The following is a 21,703-nucleotide window of genomic DNA, read 5'->3' on the forward strand; positions in this document are numbered from 1 at the left end:
ATGGTTAACTTAGTGTCAACCAGGACTCCCAGGTCCCTCTCCGTGGAGGTGCTTTCCAGCAGGTCAACCCCTAATCTGTACTGATGCCTGGGGTTATTTCTCCCCAGGTGCAGGACCCTGCACTTGTCCTTGTTGAACCTCATGAGGTTCCTCTCTGCCCAACTTTCCAGCCTGTCCAGGTCCCTCTGGATGGCAGCACAGCCATCCGGAGTGTCAGCCACTCCACCCAGCTTGGTGTCATCTGCAAACTTGCTCAGGGAAACTTTGCAATTTTAACAGTGAAGATACTCATCAACTTCTGAGGTTTTCCTTTCCTGTAAGAAAATTACACTTTTGTCCACAGACACACTCTGAAGAGGGAAATATTAAACCACTATGAATCACTAAGAGCCTAACAGCATTAGCATGGACCCATGGGTCAACAGTCAGGATAATCTCAAGGCAAAAATGCCATTTACTTCATGCAGCTTCTCCACTTTGCACCAGATGAGTGTACAGCAGAGATTACCAAGAGCTACTCCTGAGTCTTTCTGCAGCAAAAAGATGAACAGCACTGCAATTTTCTTATAGTCAGTGTTACACCAAAACAGYGTGCTTAAAATCCAGCCCTTGCAAGGAAAAACAAAACAGAACAAACGGGTGAGATTTCTGAGAGACTCTGCAAGTCCTTTCGGGATCCACAGCCTATCTGGCAAGTGCTGCTTGCTTTCCGTGGACTTGGGTCCTGCACTCAAGTTCTGCAATCACAGCTACACTTTTAATCCTTTGGAGGATTAAACCACAGCCCTCTTCGCTGCTGCCTAGAGGATGAGTTTTATTCAGTCTCAAGCTACTGTTTAAAGGAAGCCAACTGAAACTTCACCCGACAATGGAAAGAGCATCTGCTCAGTTCTCTGGTGCTGGATGCTCTTAGCACATGTGGCCCCAAGTCCCTGAGGATACAGGAGAACCTGTGCTATGGGCCTGGGCAGAGAGCTGCCTGCTGGGGAAACAACAGGGACAGGAGGCACGAGCCTCCCTGGGGCTCTCTGATCACCAGAATGCAAGTGATCAACCAACCAAGATAGAATGGCAGTTTCCCAAGATGATAATTCCATCAGTGTTTGATCATTCCCACGCCTTTCCTTCACACAAGGAAAGCAGATCTCTTCATATACTAAAAAAAAAAAAAAAAAAAAAAAAACCAGCCTTCCAGCTGAACAGTAAATGCACAAGGCTAAAATCACTGCACATGCAGCCAGTGTTCAGTGCCAAGCTTTCTCAAACACTGCAGTGAACGAGCAAGGAGAAAATTGAAGCTTTACTCAAGGCTGACAGTAAGTGGCCTTGATGCTTCTTGACAGCTATGTTATTTTGCTCAGCAGCTTTGATAATATTTGCATTTTTGGCACAGCTAATAGTTAGACAGGCTCCTGGCACAGGTACATTTCTGAAAGAAAGCTGAATTGGAATTAAAGATAGCCACGTTCCTGCTCACAGGAGATGACACTACCTGTGACCCACTGTGGGAGTAGCACTGACATGTGGAGCCTGAACCATGTCAGAGTCTCTTACCCGTATCCGGCAGCAGCACTGTGCTCTGAAGGGCTGGAAGGGGAGAGCATAGTGCAAGGAAAGTGTTAAAATTCCACCAATTTGCCCCTTTCCTATTTGTGGAGGCTGGAGGACACAGGGTAGGAGGAAACAGGCCAGTGCTTTTTGGCAGAACTYCTCCTTTGTGGCACAGAGAAGGTGCTATCTGGAACAGGCCCTTGTCACTGCAAGGAGGTAATCTGGTTTCACATAAGCAGCTTTATCAGCTTCCAATGGCAATATAAAAATAAAAGCAACATCTCAAGATACCGCAAGCATGCTGCACTTGAGCATTACAACCAGCAAGCACACAGAGTGGACGCTTACAGAATATAAAGCAAGAGGCACCAAATACAAGTAGAAATCAGGCCCAAAGCAAATAAAAGGAACTGGTCCTTCCTGTATGAGGTACTTCAGTGCAACAAGTCCTTTGGCTGAGAGTGCTGTAGGTGCTAAAAATTCACAGAGGGGCAATGGAAAAACAGAGAGGCTGCTGGAAAAAAAAGCCACTGACGATTTGTAAATAGTTAYTCTTACCCCATGTTATTCCCTAATGGTCATGCTTAGGGTGAGGATGTCGGGCTACAGGCTCCTTTGAATGTCCAAGGACACCTCAGYTCACATATACAGAGGTGTAAGTGATTGGAGTGGCAGGTATTTAACAAGAACTGCTTGTTTCTAACATCAGTTAAAACACCTTGATCTAATACTAAATGTGTATTAAGACATGAATWCCTGCAGTAATTTTAAATTGACTCTCATTATCTATTTTATCTATCATTATGTATTTTGAAATAGCTTGTACTTTACCAGTTGAATTTGCCAAAACAGCTACAATTTATACAATTACAATGGATTTTTCCACACAAACAACTTCCAGACACAGCTACTGAGTCCATACAACTACTTCACTGTTTGTAAATGCAAGTCTTTACTTTTGTGTTCTAATTTGAAGACTAAAAAGGTGTTATGGCAGAACCTAAACTCACCTCACATCAAACCAGCCTTTATTTTCTTCCACTCAGAAGAACATTTCTTTTCCAAGTTGTAGTCTAATTACAAGTAAAGATCATCCAATACCAAGTTGAGCAAGACAACTCTTAAAACCKTTGCTGGATCGTTTACATACCAGTGGGTGCAAGGGGCAAGTCCCTGCCGCAGAGCTGCRGCGGAGCCTTGGGAGCAGCAGTGGCAGCCGCGCGCGGCAGCGCCCGCTCAGGTGATCTCTGCTTCAGGACATCAGCATCTCACACACGGCATCTTCAGCAGTTTGTTCCTGTATTCCGATCATGCTAAACACTTTTCCTACTAATCTTTCAACACTGCCAGTTTTCAATACAGGTCAAGCATTACCTGGCCCAACATCAAAACAAACAGAAAAACCCCACTAATTCTGTCCCCCTGCCCAAGCTCCTCACATGTGCACACACCAAAATCCTACAACTAATCCCTGAGATCACCTGCTTTTTCCTAATGGAACATTATATAGCACTTCTAAAACTTCATTGATTTAATGGGTGTAATTGCATCACAGAAAAAGGAATCATGGTATAAAGGCTGTTGCTTTCCAAGCCCATGATAGCTGTTTGCCATCTGAACTGTTATACTTCCTAGCACACCTTTTCTGGTAAAACATCTTTTGTTTATACAGTTAACAATTCTCTTAATAATGACAAAGAATTTTATTCTGCATTTCTGAAAGGGCACACACSATCACAACTAAAGTAGGAACTGCGACAGAATGTGCTCAGAGTTACGTTTCTTGAGGGGGGAGGGATTTTTTTTYCTACAAAATAATTACAATCCAAGAGAAACAGCCTACCTAAATCAGTACAAAAATATCACAAAGTATAAAAATTAACAAGAAAATGAAAGTTCTTGTAACATAAAACACTTCAAGAGCTGTATCCTGTTCTCACATCTTTCATGTTGTAACTTTCGTTCGGGAAATTATTTCATTCACAAAACTGTTGTTCTTTGCCAACACTTCATTCCTCAGCTGCTTCAGCTTGGTTTTGATATCTTCTTCTGACATATCCGCCAGCGGCAATGCTTTCACTTGACAAAGAAAATCCTGAATTATTTTTTCACCTTCCTAAAATGGAGGCAACAGAGGAGAGGGAGAGACTAAATCAATAATAATATTTTAAAAAGCATCCACACACAAAGATGATGTTTAGCTTATAAATTTATAAGAATGATTTTCCTTGAAACTTTTGCAGGCAAGAGACTACTACTTCTGGACTTGCTGACATGGTCTCATCACCAGGACAAGCTAGTTACTGGCATCATAAGTTCTTTTCCCTCCGAATCCATGAGCAAAAAACATCTGTTGATCAGTGGAAATAGTTGCTAATGGAATATTTAACCCTGACAGTTCCTATGAATATTCCACATTTGGTTCCTGTGTGCAGCCATGCAAGGTGRACACTGCGGGCAGTGAGAGCACAGGAATGGCTCTGTTACCCAAACTAGTTACTTCTGAAGGAACCATAAACCAAAACCAGTGCTTCACTAAGCAAAACGAAAGAACAAGTTGTTACCAAGCAACTGGAGGCTGGCCGTCACCACGGAGAGCAGACGATAATTAAGCTCTGCACATATGCTTTCGCACCAACAGGCAAGGGGGAACTTCTAAACAATCCGAATTCAATAGTAAGGACAAACATTTCAATGCTTAGTGTTCAGATCCTCTGTGTTAGAAACCATTTGCCAAGAGGACAGAATAGTGACCAGTTCATTGGGCATTCTAGGACTCTACTGCAAACCCTGCTTAGCTTTATCCTTTTTTTTTTTTTTTTTTACATCATTCAGGACTAATGCAGTGTGCTTCAAGTGCAGAAGAGAGGAGGAAAGAAAGTTCATTCATGAACTTAAAAATTATCTCATATGGCTTTATGTGACTGTGAGGTCTGCAGTGCAGATGCATTCAGGTCTGTGCCATGTGCAGATTTTCTCAACTGTTGCCATGTGCAAAGCCAAGAGCTTTTTCCTCCACAGTTGAGTAGAGAGAATGAGGCTCAGACTCTCACAGACTGTGCTAAACAGGAAGAATTCATACAACTGCAAATCAGACATTCCCAAGCCTTTCAATAAGAAGGGCTGGTGAGACATCRTAGTTCTGGCAGGACAGGGAGGGGTGCAAAGGTGAAAGCTGGGCACTCCTTTTTCTGATGTTAACAGATCTGAACTGATGCTCCAAGAAATTAGTGCTGAGMCATCAAAAACAGGGAGCAAGAACAGATGAAGCCTACCTGCAGAGCCCAGAAGAACATAAACAACAATTAACACAAAATGACAAACTTAGAAGTCTCRTGAAATATGGTGTGCACACACGGCACACACTGCATAGCCAACAGAAGAGAAGATCACAAAATACTGGCTTTGGTTCATAGCATAGAGAAAAATGTAAGGGATTGCTGGAGACATGGTCCCTTATATGATTTTAGTTCTTACCAATCATACTAACTGCTGATTACTATTCTTTAAGAGAAAAGAAAAAGAGATTTAATTCTCATGAATGTTTAAGTTTTTAGATGAAATTCTTCCTTATGTCAACTTGAAACAAGTCCAAGCCAAAACCCACTATATCTTTCAAAATGTCTTCAACTCCCCATGAGCTTCATAACTAAACTATTTCGTTAGGGTGAAATGAGGTAGCAGCTTTTATCCTCAACCTTTGAGGGAATCTGAATCCTAAAAAAATTTTGCTTGAGTTACTCCAGCTAAACAAACAAAACCTTTTAGGTTAGCAAACCTCTCTTTCTCTGTAAGGTTTCTTGAGTGGTGGTTCTCCTTCACATTCCTTGGATTTGCCAATGTTTTGAAACTCCTCCAGCTCCAATGCCTTCTCTCTTGCACTCTCAATTACATGTTTTGGAAAAGCTGCCAACTCTGCTACATGTATTCCAAAACTCTGGTCACAAACACCTGGGGGTGGAGAGAGAACAACAATCTGTAAAGACTTCTCAAGACATAGTAAGAATACACAAAGATTATATGAACAGTCTTGTAATAATTCTCYGTTCTGAAGAACTGAGTGTACAATATGCTTGCGTTCTCCTAACATTTTACGATTTACATTTTGAACCACATGTGACTAAAGAATATGCTTTTTAATTAAGCTCTCTGAATAAAGCTTCAAAAGCGCTACATTAAGAAATGGCAAATGGGAATGAATGAAACCTGAAGTGTTTYTTACTAAAGTACTTTCAGTACCATCTATAGAATATGGTCACTCACACTAAATACACACACACACATATATATATATTTACATATATATTATGTATATATTTTATACTTATGTATATGTGTGTGCATATATTATATATATATATTTTTACATACACACACCCTTCTGAATTTACATCAGTAACTCTATAATCTCCAGGAGTTTTAATCRTGTTATGACCTTTCAACTTTAATTTCCTATTTACTTCAATTAATACACTGTTCATAACATTTGGTTGAGAAAAATTCTCACAATGGCTTCTCACACTACTTCAGTTCTAAAGAAGAAAAAAAAAAGAGAGTATTGTCATACCAGTTCTCTGTCCATAGAAAAGAGCATGTCCATTGCATTCAGGTAAAAACTAAGGGGCAGTACTGCATATAAAATATATTTTYGTGTTCTTTTCCTTTAAGATTCTTTCCTCCTCCCTATCTCAGGGTACATAAAATTTACCCTATTCACAGCTTACAAAAGTCTTACCTTCCTTGACACGATAGAGCATCGTCAGTGTGTTGTCACTAGTCAGCGCGGTGACGTGTAAATTATTGACTGTGGACACTTGGTCAGCAAGCGCTGTCAGTTCATGAAAATGTGTGGCAAACATACAGAAAGCACAAATTCTGGTAGCAATGTACTCTGAAATAGCCCATGCCAAGCCAAAGCCATCATAGGTAGAAGTTCCTCTTCCCAGCTCATCAATGATTATCAGGGAGTTTTCAGATGCTGTCCTAAAAACAGAAAAAAACATTTTATAACTTGAGAACAAGAACTCTGCATATTCGAGATGTAGACATACGGTGTAAGAGAGAGTCCAGGCACACACCTGCTGTTTACATTACAACATATGTGTAAAGCATTACAAAGACTCTTCCAAGTTGGATCACTTCTAGTTCGTTTTGAATTTGGTCTTCTGGTAACAGCTGAAATAAAGAGAAGACTACTGCAAAAACTTACAATCCTGCTAAAAGGGTCTTGAGATCCTCCATTTTGAGTCATAACAACTAGTCAGCTCCATAAGAGGAGAAAAAAAAATCTATGTTGTATCATATTTAGAACTTGTCCCTTCCTATGATGCCCAAGTGATGAAACCAAATGTATACASGGCTTACCTAAGGATTGATGCAGTCTCCAACATTTCGGCCATGAAAGTAGATACACCTTTCAGCTGACTGTCTCCAGCTCCTACCCGAGCCAGAATACAGTCCACAATGGTTATTTCTGCAGAGTCGCACGGCACAAAACACCCAATTTGGGCCATGAGAACTATCACCCCAGTCTGTCGGATGTACGTTGACTTTCCTCCCATGTTAGGGCCTAAAGAAGAAAAAATTTAAATGAATTCAGAACATCATCTTGTAACATTTTAAGACCCTTTCAAAGGGGAACAGGCTCTAAATTAAAACAATATTTAAACTTCTCATTCTTCTGCCAGAAAAGAGCAGCAAACTTGTCTAACTGGTGCAACAAGTAGCTCTGCTACTACATGGCTTGCTCAGACATATTACTGAATGGCTTTTTAAAAGAAAGGGAATATGAAAAGCTCCCTAAGTTCTGTGACTTCTCAAAAGCATAAGCAGTCATCTAAAGGGCGTGTTCATACCTGAAATTAGTGAGTTTTCATTTGTCAGTCATCAGTATCACTGTTTAAGAATGCTAATAGTTTTATTTTCATTTCAACAATTAAAATTTGTCTATAAATAATAAGTATCTTAGTTATAGGCAKGGAGAGATAGCTAGCTGGAGAACTAAATTACAATCTAAAGGAGTTCTGAATCTGCAAAAACACAAAAATATTAAGTAATTAATTTTAATTGAAGTACAAACAAAATAAAAAGTCTTTTTCTAAAAGCTGTTCATTAAAACTAATTTTATGCTTTGGCAAATCATAAAAAAAAAGTTTGTTATTATACATCTTACCATGCTTTTCATATTCTTAGTTTCTGTTTTTATGTTAGAAGTAGTTCATTAATCATTCTCTAATTTAAGATCTTTCCTAATCAGAATGTGTCAAGGACATCTGGATGGAAATTAAAATTCAATTAAACATATAAACACTAAAAATGCTTTCCTATGTAGTAAAATTACCTTAATTGCACCAGAGAATAGAGGAGAAAAGGGTACATTCATTAAAATATATTTTACATTTAAAATTCACTTTAAAGCTAAATGAAGGAAACATTAACACTAATGAACTGCTTAAAATTTACCTACAAAAGGCACCTACATGGCTACAATACAGTCGATGCCTAATGGAATTTTCCAAACCCCTTAAATAGATTAAGATTCTTTAAGTTCTGAGGTTGCCTGGCTCACTGAGTGCTATTCCCTGAAGTAAAATATACGCATATTAAGGATTGAGTAATTTCTTGGTTGTTGTCTCCTAACAAGTAACTTTTTTCTTCCCAAACTACTATTTTTAAATTAGTGATCACCTCCAAAAAACTGTGCTCTAATTACAACTGTAACACCTAATTCAAAGAATAGGCACTTGACAGGTGGGAAATATGGGCATATGTACATAAACATACATAACATCTAATATCAAAGGAAACATTCAAGAAGAACATGGTAGCTTTTCTAAAAAAATGCCATATATAACAATATCTTACAAATGTGTTTTCTTCYTCCTGGGCTAAATCTTATTCCCAAAACAGACACCTGAATGACTTCCTAGCCGCTCACCCTCCATTGATTAAAGAGGTTGTTTTGACTGAGTGGGGGTTTTTTTGCTTGTTTTGAGAAAATACATCATTATTGAATGTAGAATGTGAAATGGAGAATGTGAAAGAGAGAACACAAACATTTACCAGTAATAATGTGGAACATCTGCTTGTCCTTCTCAAACGTAACGTCATTGGGGATGAAGGCTACATCATCTTGCACTTCGATGCAAGGATGCCTGGAGCCCTTCAGCACAATTCTTCCTTGTCCTTTCTCCAGGATRACAGGACGGACGAACGGCACCGGAGCTCCATTTGACACATGAGCAAAACTGACAATTGCATCCAACTGAGCTATCACATCATTCATGGTCTGTATTGGCTCTGCATAACCTGTTTTGTTTAGAGAAATACAAATCCAACATAAAGAGTTTTTTTGTTGTTGTTCTTGAAGAGATAAATTAAAGCCTTATTCAACTCACAGAATTAACTAATTCATTTGCCTTAAAATTCAGTTTTGCTCAAGTCAGCAGTCACCATCACCGTAATTCTAAACCTTCCATGCTTGGACTGCAAAAGAGACTGGTCAGTGTGAGTGAGCACTTCCCCTGTGAAAACTCCCTCCATGAGTGGGCACTCTCCCCCTTGAGAGAGCACGCCTCCATGAGTAAGCACTCCCTCCGTGAGTGAGCACTCAGCCTCCTCGTGAGTTAGCACTCTGCCTGGTGAGCGAGCACTGCTCGTGCGAGAACAACCCCCAGYGATCACTCTGTGACGACTACCCCTGAGCACTCCCATAGTGAGTGTGCACTCAAAGGAGTGGAAACTCAGGGGAGTGCCCACTCCCCAGATTGTCCACTCACGGGAGTGTGCACTCCCCRGAGTGTGATAACACTTGAGCACTCCTGTATGAGTGAGCACTTTTCCATTGAGTGAGCACTCCCCCGCAATGAGCACTCCTGCACGAATTTGAGCGCTCGTCCTGTATTCACAGGCACAGTTCACTCACCCCGTGAGAACTTCCCCCTGTGACTGAGCACTCTGCCCCGTGTGTGAGCAGTACCACCGTAAGTACTACCACCCTAAGGGTGAGCACTCCACCCAGTGTTAGTGATCACTGACCTCGTCATTGAGCACTCCCACCGTGAGTGAGCACTCTCCTCATGAGTGAGTACTCCCACCTATGAGTGACAACTTGGCTCCCCCAGGGAGCTGTCACTCTGTCCCCATGAGTGCGCACTCCCCCATGAGTGGAGGGAGTCAAAACTTCTCCCTGTGATTTAGAACTCCGCCCTGCAAGAGTGATCTCTCTCCTCATGACTGAGCACTCCACACGTGAGTGAGCACTTTGCCCCCCATGAGTGAGCACTAGTCTGGGAAGTAAGCTCTCCCTCTGTGAGTGACCACTCCCTCAAGGAGTGAGCACTCCAGTCGTGAGTGAGCACTCTGTTCCCTCCCCCTTTGAGTGTGAGTGAGCACTCCACCCCTGTGAGCACTGCCCCCATGAGTAAGCATAATCCCTGTGAGTGATCACTCCACTGAGTGAGCACTGCCCTGTGACTGAGCACTCCCCCATGAGTGTGAGTGATAACTCCCCCCATGAGTGAGCACTCTGCCCTGTTTGAGTGAGCACTACACCCCTGAGTGAGCATTCCCTCTGTGTGAGCACTCTAGCCCCCCCAACTTAGCACTCTATCCCATGAGCCAGCACTCTGCCCAGAAGTGAGTACTCCCCGGTGAGTTTCAGTACAGCATTTTCAAAATCTAATTAATGTCTTTTGCTGCAYAGGCAAATAACAAAAATGTATCACTAAACAAAATATRCTAAATATTCTAAAATGCAAGAAACCACTTTGTTTTCTAGGCAACTGCCACTGTCACGGTTCTAGTGACTGATGTGAATGATAATGCTCCAGTATTTGTTCAGAATTCCTATTCCGCTTCTATAAACATGATTAATCCTGTAGGTGCTCATGTCATAACTGTGAAGGCCACAGACAGAGATCAGGTAAGTCCTARTTTTTCATTCTGAGACTGCTTTTAGCTGCAGCCCAAATGTATTTTTCTCCATTCTCTAGAATTACGAACTGTTCCTACCCTTCAAAATGTACTCATGGTGCACATGTATTTTTCTTTGATATTGATATAGGAACATTTCCTCTGGAAATTCAGTATTGGCAGGGATACCCAAATATAGTTTCCAGGACATATGACATAGTGTGCATCTCTAAGCTGTGTGGCTTCTGTGGACGGTGAATAGCTGTTTCTAACTCACTTTGACAGATGAGGAATCTGAAGCACATTGCCTCAAGTCACTTGGGGAGTCTACAAGATAAAGAAATTTTCACTTTCTTGTGTTGACTTATTAACATCCTTCTCCTCCTCTTCTGAATTCTGAATCTAGAATTAGAGTKGTAATTTGTGGACTTTGGTCACAAAACTCATGTGTTTTTGGATGAGCTGAAATAGACTAAAAGTTTGTGCAGAACTCAAGGTCCATAAGGAACCTAAGGCAGAACACTAAATACTCTAAATACTTTGCTATGTAAGGATATTTTTATAAGCCTATAAATATGTCTGACTTTTGGAATATCAGAAATGATTTTCCAGAGGAATGTTTGTCCATTGGCCCTTTTCTTTGCTGTTGCTCTTGTGTTACAGTTTTACACCAACTAACTCTGAGCCCAGCTCTCTCTGGTTATTTAAAATGCCCCCRGCATTCTGCCCATGTAGGCATGGAAATGTTAAGATTCCAGTAAGTCTGTACTAAAAGACTTGAAGTAATTTGGTCTTGCAACCGATAGTTACATGAAGTTGTGTTCCTCTCTGGGCAGGGGCAAAATGGCCCTGTTGGATACTACATCCTCCCCGATATAAACTTCTCTCAGTTCTTCCTGATAGAAGATAGGAGTGAGGGTGGAATAATAACAACTGGAAACTTGTCCAGATCAGGAGAGATCCATTTAACAGTAATGGCTGAAGACCATGGTTGTCCATCATTAAACAGCACTGCTACGATTACTCTTAATGTGCTTGACAACTGTCCATTTGTTCCTCGGTTTGACAACATGGAAATCAGGTGAGGCTTCCATATTAAGTTATATAACTGGTACGTATTCTCCATGTCATGGAAAACCKAGTAAAGCTGAAGCTAAGCTTCATCACAGTTCCTTCTCCTCCTCTTGTAGAAGAAAGGACATKAGATTTCARATAGGAGTCCAGGATGACTTTTTGCAGCAGCAGAAATCTTATTTTTAAACATACCAGGTAGATGACATACTGTAGCTAATCCTGTCCATTAGCTTTCCACATAAATATAAAAGCCTTAGTGTGTTACAAACAAAAAAATACCACCTGAAAATTACTAAGAGGAAAACGAAAAATCCAATTAGCTGCTGATTTCACAGCGTATTTATCAAGCAAATTCCTCATCATGACAGCAGCTCATAAAGCTCATTAGGATTTCTACAGTAACTTAATACATTCAAATATGTTAATGCTTCAGATTTAAGTGTTTTCCTGCCTCTAATGCATTTGCACTAAGCATCACTGCATATTTGCAGCAACACCAGGAAAAGGTCTGTCCATAGAAGACAGCAATACATTTCAAGCCTTCAACAACCATTCAAAWGCGATCATTTTTACACTAATTCTGTGAGGAAGGAAGTAGAAGAAACTGCAAAACCTTCTAGCTCTCCAGACTGCAATATAGAGCAAAAGTGCCACATTCACCTGAAGCAATGTTAATGATTTCCTTAACGATTGCATCCTGAGCCTCTTCATACTCTTCTCTGTTCTTTATATATTCTTCATTGATGGAGCTCAGTTTGCTGTGAACAAAACCACAATATTTGGAAGCTGTGAAAATCTGTCTCTTCACTGCTACAATGTAAAGCTTTTGGCCTCCTCACCCATGAGTCAGATCRGTGATCCACCACTGCGTTAACAGGAGGGTTCAACACAAGAATGGCTGGGCAGATAATCTAAGAGTCATTCAGGCTGAGATATCAGACAAGATTAATCCCAAAGGGAGTATCATCCACAAGGGCCAAAACAGCAATTCTAGCATCTCTGAACAGAACCACTTTTAAAAATATTACAGTATATTTAGTTTTGTTATGGGCATCCCATGTGATGGAGAGCTTAAAATCAGAGACAAGTAAGGAACACAAGCATCAGAGTAACATAATGATTTCATGACTGTGGATTTCAGCTTGTTCAACTAGGCAGCAGGGCTAGAGCGAGTAGTTTTTCGTCATACAAACCATCCAGTTGGTTGCTGGTTACTTGCAGCATTTCTTGGGGCCCATATTGTTCCCACCCTCACTAACAACTTGGGTGATGAGACAGTGTACCTCTCAAACACAGTCAGTAGCTTATGAACAAAACCACGTTCAGGCAAGCAATCRATATGCTGGAGGGCAGGGCTGTCATCCAGCAGGATCTAAACTGTATAAAAGAAAGGCTACCAGAAATTTCAGCRAAGTCAAATGTGACATGCAGCAGCTGGGATGAAATAAGCCTGGCAAGAACAGAGGCTAGTGTCCAAACAGCAGCTTCACAAAACAGGAGTGGGGGCTTCTGGTGGACTAGAAGCTAAACAGGACCCACCAACGAGTCCCTGTCAGCAAAGGGACTCACAATCACATACTGGCTGTACTGGGTTAAGGGTACCCCCCAGGTGGAGGGAAGGGATCCTTCCTCACCATGCACCTGTGAGACCACATCTCCAGTACTGGGTCCAGGTTCAAGCCCCAGTTTAAGAGGTGCTGAACCAACAGGCAGGCTCCACAATGATTTGGAGCTGGAACACACAAAATACAAGGAGAAGCTGTGAGAAATGGGTTTATTCACCCTGGAGAAAAGAGGCTAAATGAGGATCCAAATGCTGCCATGACTACATAATCCAAGGGATTTAAGGAGGAGACTTAGACTCCTCCTGTATTCGCACAGCAAAAGGAGCAAATGCAGAAGAGCCAAGATAACACAACGGGATTTCTGGTAACATCTGCCAAAGAAAGTTTTCACTTGTGAAATTTAATCGTTAGAGGATGGGTAGCTGGCCAAAGTCTTGAACTACTTCATCTAGCTTTGAAAATGGATCCAATTCTACGGCGATTCTGCAAAGGAAACTTTTAAATAATGAAATAAATAAATATAAATTAATAAGTAYACCTACAAGAGCAACAAAAAGTGTATTTTCTGCATAGATGACCTGTAACAGAATTGTTCTCTGGATAAGGAGGCACTGAAACAACATTAAGGCAATTAACCTTCAAACCAAAATARTCTATGGTATAGAGACACAGAACAGAAGCCCAATGCACAGAAGCAACTTCAGCTACAGCAKAGTTTGGAACAGGAAAAGTAGCTACTAACAAAACAGCTGCACATCATATTTGATGATAAGCATAAAYAGCTTTCCTCCTATTGCAGCTTGTGAGACTGTCTGTGTAAACAGTCACAGTGAATGCAAKTAGGTAGCTAAAACTGAGAAATTAGTCAAAGTTAAAAGAACAAGAATAGCTGAACCGTTGGCAAAGGAATGAATATGTGTGCTTGTAATAGACACTACTGCATGACTACTCCTCCCTCAGGCGAGTCTTGCTCAACATTTCAATATGTTAATTAATTAAAARAAGATAAAAATTCAGCCACTGAAGATGGAGGAAGGACAGTCTATTGGGATACTTACAGAGAAAGGAATAATTGTTTCTCTCACAGCAGGCATAAAAAGGCATCAATATCCTTTCATACCTGTTGGTAAACTTCACGCCATTCTTCTGGGTATCAATTATCCTGTACTTGGAGTTGTTCCGGAGAACTTTTTCTTCCTTGCAAGTAATTCGAAAATGGTGCCCAAACTGTGAATTTGACTCCAGTTTGATACTTTTGCCAGCTTCCAAACCTTTTAAATGAAAAAAACAGAGAAGGAAAAAGAAAGAAGAAAATCATCACCCAAGAGCCTGTAGTCTATGCTATGTCTGCTCAATAATCCCTACAGAGCACATCGAGGATATGCTATTCAGCATATTGCTTTAGCTCTGCACACATAGGAGAAGTAACCAGACCTAACAGAAATTTACTGGTTCATTTATTTCATATGTCCCCACACTGTGCATTCAAATCAAGTACTCCGTCAATGTATTGCTACATGTCCCCCAGAAACAAGAATAACATTACAAGAATATTCTGTATTAATGCAACAAGCACAGCACATTTAGCCCTGTGATTCTTTTTCCAACACATACTTCTGCAGGTGAGATTTCTCACTGCATCCCTATGCAATCTTGTCTTCCCTTCTTTTGCTGCAAGGTWTCTTGTCTGAACTAAAAAAACAAGACTGAAAAATATGCAAGCTATTAAAGGTATAACCTAAAATACCTCCGGTGTTGCCAGTTTTCCTTGCCATATTTGCATTTGCATTTCAATTAAAGTTGCTCTTTGAATGTCCAATTCATTACACAGCTGCACACGGTTTACACTATGTAAAACCCTTTAAATCTCTCATTTTGCTTCCAAGAGTTACGCATTATATTTTGCAAAGAGCTTCACACAGAAAACTGGCACGCCCTGAATGAACGTGGGAAAAAATGGCAGAATGGACAGACAAAAAATGTTTCAGTGTACATCCTTAAAGGATGAAAAATTAGATCTAACCAAGAGTTAGATGAGTTGTTGTTCTAGAAAAGAAATTCTATAGTATCTTGCAAATATGCATGAGAATCTTTGAAATAGGCTGTGACACCATCCTTTAAAAATGTCAATTTGGAACCCCCAAATTACTCCATTTTCAATAGGCTGTACCTAAWTGTAACAATTAAAGTCACCTAAAAACTAGTTATAAAATAAACAACCCTTAACTCTTCAATAACAGTTTTCACTAGTTCTTCTGAGAGCATTGTACACAGAATACAAGAAGCAGTGGCAGTTCATACCCTACCTAGTTCTTTGGCTGCACTCTTTAAAAAGGACTCCATGTTCTCCTCCAGCTCATTCATCTTCTCTCGCAATTCTGTCAAGTTAGGATCAAAAGAAGCCTTGACAAGAAATTCATGATTCTCCACCTAGGGGAAAAATAAATATATAAATAATTCCCTCCCTGAATTATAGATCCCTCCCTATATAGATCCCTCCCCACATATGTATATTTATAAAGTACAATTTTGCAGTGCATTAGTATTTGTGATAACTGTATCCTTGGTTGACTGGAGTCTGATTCACTCASAAAACAAATGAGACTCAAACATTTCTTCCTCAGAGGACATACTTTACACAAGAAAAATATACCAATTTAACTGACTCATTTACTTTGAAATGGATGCAGTTGTTTACATATTTTTTCATTTGCATAAAAGCAACAGCAATACTAAACAGACAAGAAAAAGAAACAAGGTGGGTGGAAATGACACTGTTACATATTTCCACAAAATCCATTTGTCAGCCTAGATTTAAGCAACTAATCAGGACAGACTGTAAGAGGAAAGAGCATTTCAAAACAAGAAGTGTTTAAAATGGAAGCTTCTGAGAACATTTCCTGCCCAATACACATTCAACAGCTTTACGAAAGTTGAATGTAAGTCTGTATTTTATTACCAAAAATCCTCTCCAATTTCAATCCAATTCTGAGCTGAAAAGCATATATATATATATATACAGTTCCCTATAAACTAAACATTTTTAAGAGGTGCTGATGAATTACATTGTACCTCATCCTTTTCTTTCTCTCCTCCCCATGCTTCCACTACTAAGTATGCATTCTCAGTGACATTATAAGCCCCCTTCAAGGCCTTAGTTTAATTTGAAGACATATATTTATAACCACTAAAAAGAAAATATTTATATATATATATATATAAACACACTTTTGCAGTCAATAAAGTATTTGCATTGTTTTCTGTGACATGGAAACTAAGTCCATTTAAGTTAAACCAAGCCACTATTTTTGTGAAACTTCCTCTGGCTGGACATTATCTGCAAAACTGTACTTAACAGCTGCTGCAACTACTTGAACAAGATACTGGTTTGCGTGTAGCTTTACTTTTATCCACAAGTACATGTTAGCAAGAGAAGGGTGGGCAAAAAGAAAGAGGGTTTCACAGTTCCTTTATTCTTGCCCCTTACAAAACAAATATTACACTAAAAAGCACTGAGCAAGAGGTGCTACAGCTGCTGGCACCACAGTCACAGGTATACGGCTTTTATTCACAAAAAAATGCTTCAAGTCTGGAATGCACAAGGCAACTTTAAAAGCAATAGACTGCAAACTAACAGGTTTTGCAGCAACTTGGGACAAAGATCTGAAAATACAAACTGGAAATGAAAGCCTCAGGATTACTTATGCCCTTTGAATTGGGAATGGGGGCTAAGTAAATTACCATGTGAGGAAAGTGCAGAACATACTGTATGTTCAAAGGATTGCTAGTTTCTTCTGGGAATGACTTTCCCCAGACAAGTAATTACATCTTCCGCAGAAGGAGAACTGAACCAAGGTGCTAGTTTCCTCTGTGCAAATATCAGTGCTGCAAAGTGTTTCGCTCAGCCTCACACATCAGTGCCGCTTTGGTTGTACGCCCACAGTGCAGGGGCCTAACCAGAGATACATGAGCTTCACAGAGTGATGCAGCACGAGGTTTCGTTCCTTGTTTGTTTTTTAGAGGGCCAGTGTAAAATTTGGAGGCATTAGGAAAGTGACTTAAATTTATTCTCTCCAGAAATGTCCCTGCTGATAGGTCTGCTCCTCCCGTTAGCTCAGTAAAGGGTACTCCTGCAAAAAGAATAGCTTATGATAGTCCACATGATAGAAAAGACCATTCCTGGTTTTGCAAGACTGGTTCTGAAACAGAAAGGTGCGACTGCACAGCCACACACCACGGGCAGTAATGACCGACTTCATGAGACAAYTTAAGTTAACATCAAAATGAAAAGCCGTAGTGCTTTGTGTCGGATTGTTTGGGGTTTTTTTTGTTACAAAGCTTCTGCACAGCCCACCAGGTGCTCCAGCCTCAGGTTCAATTGCCTGGTGGCATTTTTAGGTAGAGCTACCAAGATCTGAGGATGCTTAGCAGGCTACATCCCATTGCCAACTATGATAGGGCAGATCCTTTATCATTAAGAGGTTACTAGACAACCTTTAGCTTGAATAGAATTACTTCATCCCATCACATCCTCCATGAGGAATCAAAGTGGGATTAATAGAAAATATTTTAATATGAACTTAAAAGTTGAGCTGAACTGTTAGAAAAATCGAGCAAGCATTGTTTAAAAAATATATTAAAAATAATGCTACTAAATAATAACAACATCAGGTATCCACTGTTGTATTATACTCAAATTCTTTTAAAGCTGTGCTTCTCATATAGAAGCTATAATTAGGAAGTTATAGCAGACCTTCAGTTGTGCAAGTGACCAGGTGAACGTGGCCAACAACCTGGCAAAACAAGCGTTAACAAGGATGTGCAGTGGCAACTATTCGGTTTCTTGGTGCTTCACCAAGATTTTGCAGGTAAAATGCACTGAAGGCTAAATTAGAACTGTCTTCTAAATCCAAGTGTTAAATCTGCTTCAGAAAGCAGGAAATCAAGAGGCACAGGTACCCATGACAGTTCCAAATACCCTAATACCATTTTCACTCTATACAACATGACACTGGCAGCAGTTATTCATATACAAGGGGTTATACTGAAAGCAAATCTCATTAATTCAATACAGATAAAAGAGAGCAAGCATCCTCTTTTGTTCTAATAAATATCTACTGCCTCTTTTAAGATTATCAAATTTTGGTTAGTGCATATGTATACTTGCAAGAAGGAGGACCCAAGTGAGTCTCATTTCCAAGGGGTTACTCACATGAAACAGCAAAAATCATTTGAAGACTCTGGCACTATCCTAAACTAGCTAAATGACATGAGAAGCAGACCTTTCTGTAAAGGGCTATGCTCCTAGTACCTGAACTCCAAATCCCTTTTATGAGAACTGCTAACACATTTTGAAGGCAGCCCTTCTTTGAGCAGGTGGTTGAAGTAGATGACTTTGAAAGGTCCCTTTCCAAATTAAATTTCACAATTCTATGAAATACAGGAACAGAAGTGACAGTTTATCAACATTTACTACAGCTGGTAAATGAATAACTGCATCCCACACTTTTTAAACTCAGTTGCTTCCTTTTCTGCTGCAATGGTTATCCTGAAAGGATTAGTGACATAATTAAGTTGCCATGACAACCCATCCTGCAATCACACTCAGAATAGAGCTGGGTATTTTATTTGAATTTCCTAAGAATCTAAGAGGAATTGCAAGTCAAAGGTTCAGGTTTTAATGTTCAAACAGAAGAATGTTTATTTTTCCAGTAAAATCAGTGTTGATTTATCTATAGCCATTTAAATCAATTCCAGTATCTTAAAAAGGCACTAAAACCCTTACACTAAATCCAAAATACCAGATTCCCTGGGACTTAATTAAAAATAATTGACTCAATATTCTGTTTAGAAGGACAACAGAACATCTTAAAATAGGAGTTGAAAAGAAATGTGAAGAGATGGACTATGAAGGGTAAAGGCTTAGAACAGCTGTCAGTTTTAAAGAAAGCAGAGTCCGAGGGCATAACAACTGCATCAACAGATGGTCTGTAACTAGTATAAAGCTATAAATTTCTTCATTAGCATATATCACAAATTACAGAAACATGTCAGTCGAGCAGTCTTTCCCTAAGCAAGCAGTAAAGCACAACTGATGGAAGTATATATGGCACAAGCACATCAAAATCAATGCTTTCGCCTTTGGAGCAAAATAAGTTGTTAAAAAATCTGAAACCCACCCAGTTTTGATAAGTTACTTTGTTCCACAACTTGCCTCCCCCTTTGCCAAACGTGGTAGTGAGGGCAAATCTCATATTCCTACAGTCAGCTGAAAGTGACATTTATGACAATCCCAAAAAGCTCCCCCCACTTTTTGAAAAGAAGCATCTTATTAGGAAAGAAACATTAAATAAGTTCTAATAAACAACCAGAAGAAAAAAGTAATTTTGTTAAAATAGCCAAATTTCAAAATATATTGAACAGATTCTCTAAAAAAAAAAGGAGTGAAAAAAATACATATGAAATGTTCTAGAAATCTTGGCATTGTTTCACCCAGTTAAGAAAAAGGACGCAGCCAGAAACATGAATTAAGTATTCGATGCTAAACAATGATAAATCAGTCATTTACACTCATCACCTCTCTGGTATAGATTTAACAAYCGAGATGTTCCTTCCAGCTTACTTTGGCCATTTTTTTCTCTTTATGTGTAAGCTGTGTATYATTTTATAAGCAAGTTTGGGATATGGGTGCAAACTAAGTTAAAAAGCTTTCTCTCTAGGTCAATCATTTTCCAGAGAGGCAAATTGTTAGTTATGAAGACTAAATCTTATGAAATAAAACAAAATCTAGCGAACTTTATGGAAGTGGAGAAATACAGCTAGAGTATGTTTGTTAAATAACCCCGATTTGAGATGCATCACAGTAACATCATTGAACATACAAAGAAACAAAAAAAGAAGAAGTGGAAAAATAATTTCCCTCTTTTAATACATGTTTTATTTAGTTAGTTTCAAAAACAAAAAAAGATCCTATCATCCATGTATCCCAACTATTTTGTTATTAAACTAGATAAGTAAGGCACTGGGTGAACATCCTCTTGATATTCAACTGCTATCCTAATATCTGTCCTCATTTACTCTATTGCTAAGCTAAAACTGCCTAATATAGATGATCAATTAGCTYTGTGAATGTGGAGCAGATTGTAAAGTTCAATAAAAATTTAAATTGCTAAATAAACCCCCTCCCACATGCCATCTTGTACCTTATCCATGTCTAATGTTGTTTCTATCATCTCCAGAAACTTTGAGAAGTCAGAGTGGATATCATTAAGTGGTGTTATAAACACTGCCAACAACAACATCTGGTGATCTCCTGTTAGGGCAGAGAAAAAAGAATGATTGACAAAAGAAATCCACAATTTTCTCAATAGTCAACTAGAATTCACCTATCTAAAATAATTACCACAACCATAAAGGTGGTTAATTCCCATTAAGACTGTTCACAATTATTTCATGCAACACTTGTGCATGCTTTTTTTTTTTTTTTTAAAAAACAGCATTATCCCTTTTATATTGATTAGGCTCATACCTATTCTATTATCTTCAGTTATATCTGGAGGTATTAACCTGCTAATATGAGCAAAACTACAGGSAAACAACAGGTAAAAAGCAAACTCGCTGTCTCTTCTTGCCGCACAGAGAGCCGAAAYGGCTTTGTTACAATTGTGTTTCTACAGTAACCCATTTTAAAGATATGAAGGAAAAAAAAATCATCTACACTTAAGGGCTTTTGTCTTAAATCTAAACTTCCAGGAATTGGGAATACTTGTTGAAGTCATATGTGGACACAAACAGGAACTGATTTTTTTCAGTCTTTCCCTCTCCTTCTTTAAAAAAAAAAAAAAAAAACACCTACTCTAAGCAGATATTGTTCTTTACACAGAGCAACCTAGGAGCACCGACAGCAAGGGGCAGTTCACAGTCCACTTATTGCACACACACATATTGCCAATTTTGTGAAAGAAATATTTTCATSAAGCCTATAAATTAGCACCTGTTCAAGTCAGCTGTGAAAACTGTCAATACATTTATGTTTGAATCTTCTGCTTSAAATTTTAATTTAATCATAGCAAGATTAGCATTATTGACTATATATTTATGAAATACCTCAAAGAAAACCTAGGGTTGTGAGCCTGTAGTCTCYGGATTATGTACAGAATTATGAGATTTGCCTCTGATTTTCAGAGATCAGCTTTTGCAAATTAACAGATAAAGGGAGAATTAAACTCAAACTATTCCAGAGCTTCCCAATTTCTTACCAGACTAGGTAGAAAAAGATCCTAATCTTGCCTAAGAAAATGCTTGTCAGTAATTGATAAAAGTCACATGATCAGGTAAGTTTATCCTTTTTCTTTCTGTCTCTCAGCTCTGTACTCAAATGGTTTTTTTGCTCCCTTCTCTTCCCATGTCCTTTTACATTTTTCTCAGCTTTTCATGTTAAAGTTGTTAACTGATTAGTATCTATTAATAGCGAGGGGGGAAAARACAAGTTCATATTTTTGAGAGACTACTGAACTTGTAAAAACTGAGTCTTTAAAAATATTCAAGTGAAGCACAGAGTAATRCAAGAACAATATAGCAGCAGCAATGGACCATTTGCT

The 21,703-nt window shown here is 39.2% G+C and overlaps 1 protein-coding gene across 1 annotated transcript in view; it reads right to left on the reverse strand.

The window, feature by feature from the left end:
* Nucleotides 1-3,363: 3,363 nt before the first annotated feature.
* The window catches only part of MSH2 (mutS homolog 2), a 38,945-nt gene continuing 20,605 nt past the window's right edge, over nt 3,364-21,703 (reverse strand). The window contains exons 7-15 of the mRNA XM_026048079.1: nt 20,306-20,415; nt 15,410-15,533; nt 14,224-14,374; nt 12,199-12,296; nt 8,614-8,859; nt 6,916-7,120; nt 6,287-6,534; nt 5,330-5,502; nt 3,364-3,667 (exon numbers count right to left, since the gene is read on the reverse strand). Coding sequence (XP_025903864.1) covers nt 3,497-3,667; nt 5,330-5,502; nt 6,287-6,534; nt 6,916-7,120; nt 8,614-8,859; nt 12,199-12,296; nt 14,224-14,374; nt 15,410-15,533; nt 20,306-20,415 — 1,526 coding nt within the window. The 3' untranslated portion in view covers nt 3,364-3,496. The remainder of the gene's footprint in view (nt 3,668-5,329; nt 5,503-6,286; nt 6,535-6,915; nt 7,121-8,613; nt 8,860-12,198; nt 12,297-14,223; nt 14,375-15,409; nt 15,534-20,305; nt 20,416-21,703) is intronic.

Source organism: Nothoprocta perdicaria, unplaced genomic scaffold, assembly GCF_003342845.1.
Source record: "Nothoprocta perdicaria isolate Ctin4 unplaced genomic scaffold, notPer1 scaffold_51, whole genome shotgun sequence".
NCBI lineage: Eukaryota > Metazoa > Chordata > Aves > Tinamiformes > Tinamidae > Nothoprocta > Nothoprocta perdicaria.